The sequence below is a fragment of the Rhagoletis pomonella genome, unplaced genomic scaffold, assembly GCF_013731165.1.
Source record: "Rhagoletis pomonella isolate Grant_MI unplaced genomic scaffold, Rhpom_1.0 Rhpom_scaffold_01520, whole genome shotgun sequence".
Classification (NCBI taxonomy): Eukaryota; Metazoa; Arthropoda; class Insecta; order Diptera; family Tephritidae; genus Rhagoletis; species Rhagoletis pomonella.
This window is the reverse complement of record NW_023460074.1, coordinates 40,589-43,099: the sequence shown is the minus strand read 5'-3', so window position 1 is coordinate 43,099 and position 2,511 is coordinate 40,589. Positions and strand designations below refer to the sequence as shown.

Below are 2,511 nucleotides of genomic sequence, written 5' to 3'. Positions count from 1 at the left end.
CTTTTCGTAAAGTGGTGACTGTCCCCTTTCGAATGAGGGGGGTTTGGGGGGCCAAGCCCCCTCCCCCTCCGCCTCCCACCCGAAAAACGATGGGCCAATAACTAAACATTTCCCCCAATATGTATGTTAATAAAACACAAATCAGTTTTTGATCAGCTAAATAAATATTCTAGCCGAAAGATATATAATCTTTATTAAATTATTCGTCATATTTAGGGGCTGGGGATTTAATGTTCCTGTAATCCCTAATCGGTGAATAGAACTGAAATTAAGCTGTAGTTAGAATAGCTTTTTTCAGTGGACCAACTTTACCTTGTATTGTTTGTCTTTGTATTCTTGCCAAGGTTCAGGATTCGATGAACGATTCCATGTTACATCAGGGTTTCGTGTAGCTAAGCGCAAAGTATAGTAAACTGCACCGAGCGCTCCAGCTCCAACACATACATATAATGGAATTAACTAAAGTCACATTAATTTGAAAAATGAAGTACGCAACAATAGTTAACTTACGGCTGGATTTTTTTTTAAACTTTGAAGACCCAATCCTTGCATTTTAAGATATTTCTTAGACCACTATGCTGTGGAATTAACAAACAATTCAATCGCAATCGACACAAACGAATATTTGTTGCGCAATATACAGCGATGTGGAAATTAGGATTAAGATACTCGATACTAGGAATAGAAAAACGAATTTCGATACGTTACGATACCATATCGATACTTTTGGCATTCGATACCGATATTTTCTACTCGATAGTTTTAAAACGATATTTTTGGAATCGAATACCAGAACCCTAGTATCGCATCGAATGTCATAAACTCACATAACAAGAATATTGGCGCGTATTCATAGTCCAATAACTAACAGGTCTATTCTGCATGTTACCGATGATTTTGTAACCGAAAAATTTTATTACCAAAAAATGTTACCAGTTCTTGTCACCGCGATTCCAGGTACGTTGGTAACGCAGTTAAAATATTCAGCAATTCAGCTATGAAGAATTGTGCAAATTCTGGCATTGCACATTTCACGGGCCAGCTTATGAGATGGTAACAAAATTTACCGGTTACAAGAGTACACAGAATGCGAAAAGGGTTTACAAAATGACAGGAACTTTATTTACCGGTTATAAACTTTTTATTACCAGCGCAGAAGAGACCTGTAAGTCGAAACTAACAAAGTTGCAACTTAAATTTAAGTACCAACTTAAAATTTACTTCTATTCATAGTCGCATTTCAGACTTCTACTAACTAGTTTCGACTTAGTTTACGATATAGCAAAACAAGTGTGAAAATGTATCGATTTTTCTTTATGATATTTTGGAAAAATTACATTTTTATTGAATAATGTCAAGTTTGATCATCCGTTTATGTAATGTTTATATTCATTCTATGATTATGCAAAAGAATAAGGTATCATTTTCTTGCTAATTGTGTGAAATAGCCAGAACAACGGCAGTGATGTGAATGCATCGAAACCGTCGATAGTGTAGTGGTAGTGATAACCAGACATTGAACAACCGGCCCTAAAAGAACTAGCGTGAAACTGACTAATTTTTTTGAGAATTTATCTAAATTATTCCAATTATAAAATTGTGATGTAGCTTTATTCGAATTGTAATACGCATTTGATTTCATCTTTCGATTAAAATGGATCGATCTTTGTAAATTTTAATTGGAGATTATTCAATATTATCAAAACCACCCTCCACCAACTTTATTTTTACGGCGCGTATTCATAGTCCAGCAACTAAGGGCCAGTTGTTCAATGTCTGGTTATCTCTACTTGCCGGTTAAACATCATTATCGACGTTTTCGACATCATGCATATAACATGTGATCGGTAAAGCAGTCGTTGTATTTAACCAGAGCTTCTGCCTCAGATTAGTGCTAATCAGACATTGAACAACCGGCCCTTAGTCGAAACTAACAAAGTGGCAACTTAGGGCCGGTTGTTCAATGTCTGATTTGCACAAATCAGAGGTAGAAGCTCCGGTTAAATACAACGACTGCTTTATCGATCACATGCTATAAGCATGGTGTCAAAAACGTCGATAATGATGTTTAACCGGCAAGTAGTGATAACCAGACATTGAACAACCGGCCCTTAAATTTAAGTACCAACTTAGAATTTACCTCTATTCACAGTCGCATTTCAGACTTCTACTAAGTAGTTTCGACTTAGTTTACGATAGAGCAAAACGAGTGTGAAAATATATCTATTTTTCTTTACGATATATTAGAAAAATTACATTTTTATTAAATAATGTAAAATTTGATCATCCGCTTATGTAATTTTTATTTTCATGGCATGATTATGCAAAAGAATAAGATATCATTTTCTTGTTAATTTGGGGTGTTCACAGTTCGTTCCAAATAGTGTCTCAAAATGTAGACGTCTACATTTTAAGACGTTTTCCAACCGTAAAATCTGTGGTGTTGTTGTTTCCCATACAAAATTGGAAAACGACGCCGTCTACATTTTGTCACACTCAAAGGTATGTTTT

General features: G+C 35.3%; 1 protein-coding gene across 1 annotated transcript; it reads right to left on the bottom strand.

The window, feature by feature from the left end:
- Nucleotides 1-141: 141 nt before the first annotated feature.
- On the bottom strand, nt 142-670 carry LOC118752468 (cytochrome c oxidase subunit NDUFA4-like). The gene is made up of 3 exons (XM_036487378.1): nt 511-670; nt 313-459; nt 142-262 (listed from the first exon to the last, which is right to left on the bottom strand). The coding sequence occupies exons 1-3, from the start codon at nt 550-552 to the stop codon at nt 200-202; spliced, it is 252 nt and encodes an 83-aa protein (XP_036343271.1). The 5' UTR covers nt 553-670; the 3' UTR covers nt 142-199.
- Nucleotides 671-2,511: the final 1,841 nt, after the last annotated feature.

Bases quoted from the DNA above. Each gene is read 5' to 3' on its own strand.
- LOC118752468 (XM_036487378.1), bottom strand. From the start codon at position 552: ATGCAAGGATTGGGTCTTCAAAGTTTAAAAAAAAATCCAGCC. The intron at 460-510 runs GTAAGTTAACTA...ATGTGACTTTAG, and splicing joins GTTTAAAAAAAAATCCAGCC to TTAATTCCATTATATGTATG. The intron at 263-312 runs GTAAAGTTGGTC...GCTTAATTTCAG, and splicing joins ACAAAGACAAACAATACAAG to TTCTATTCACCGATTAGGGA.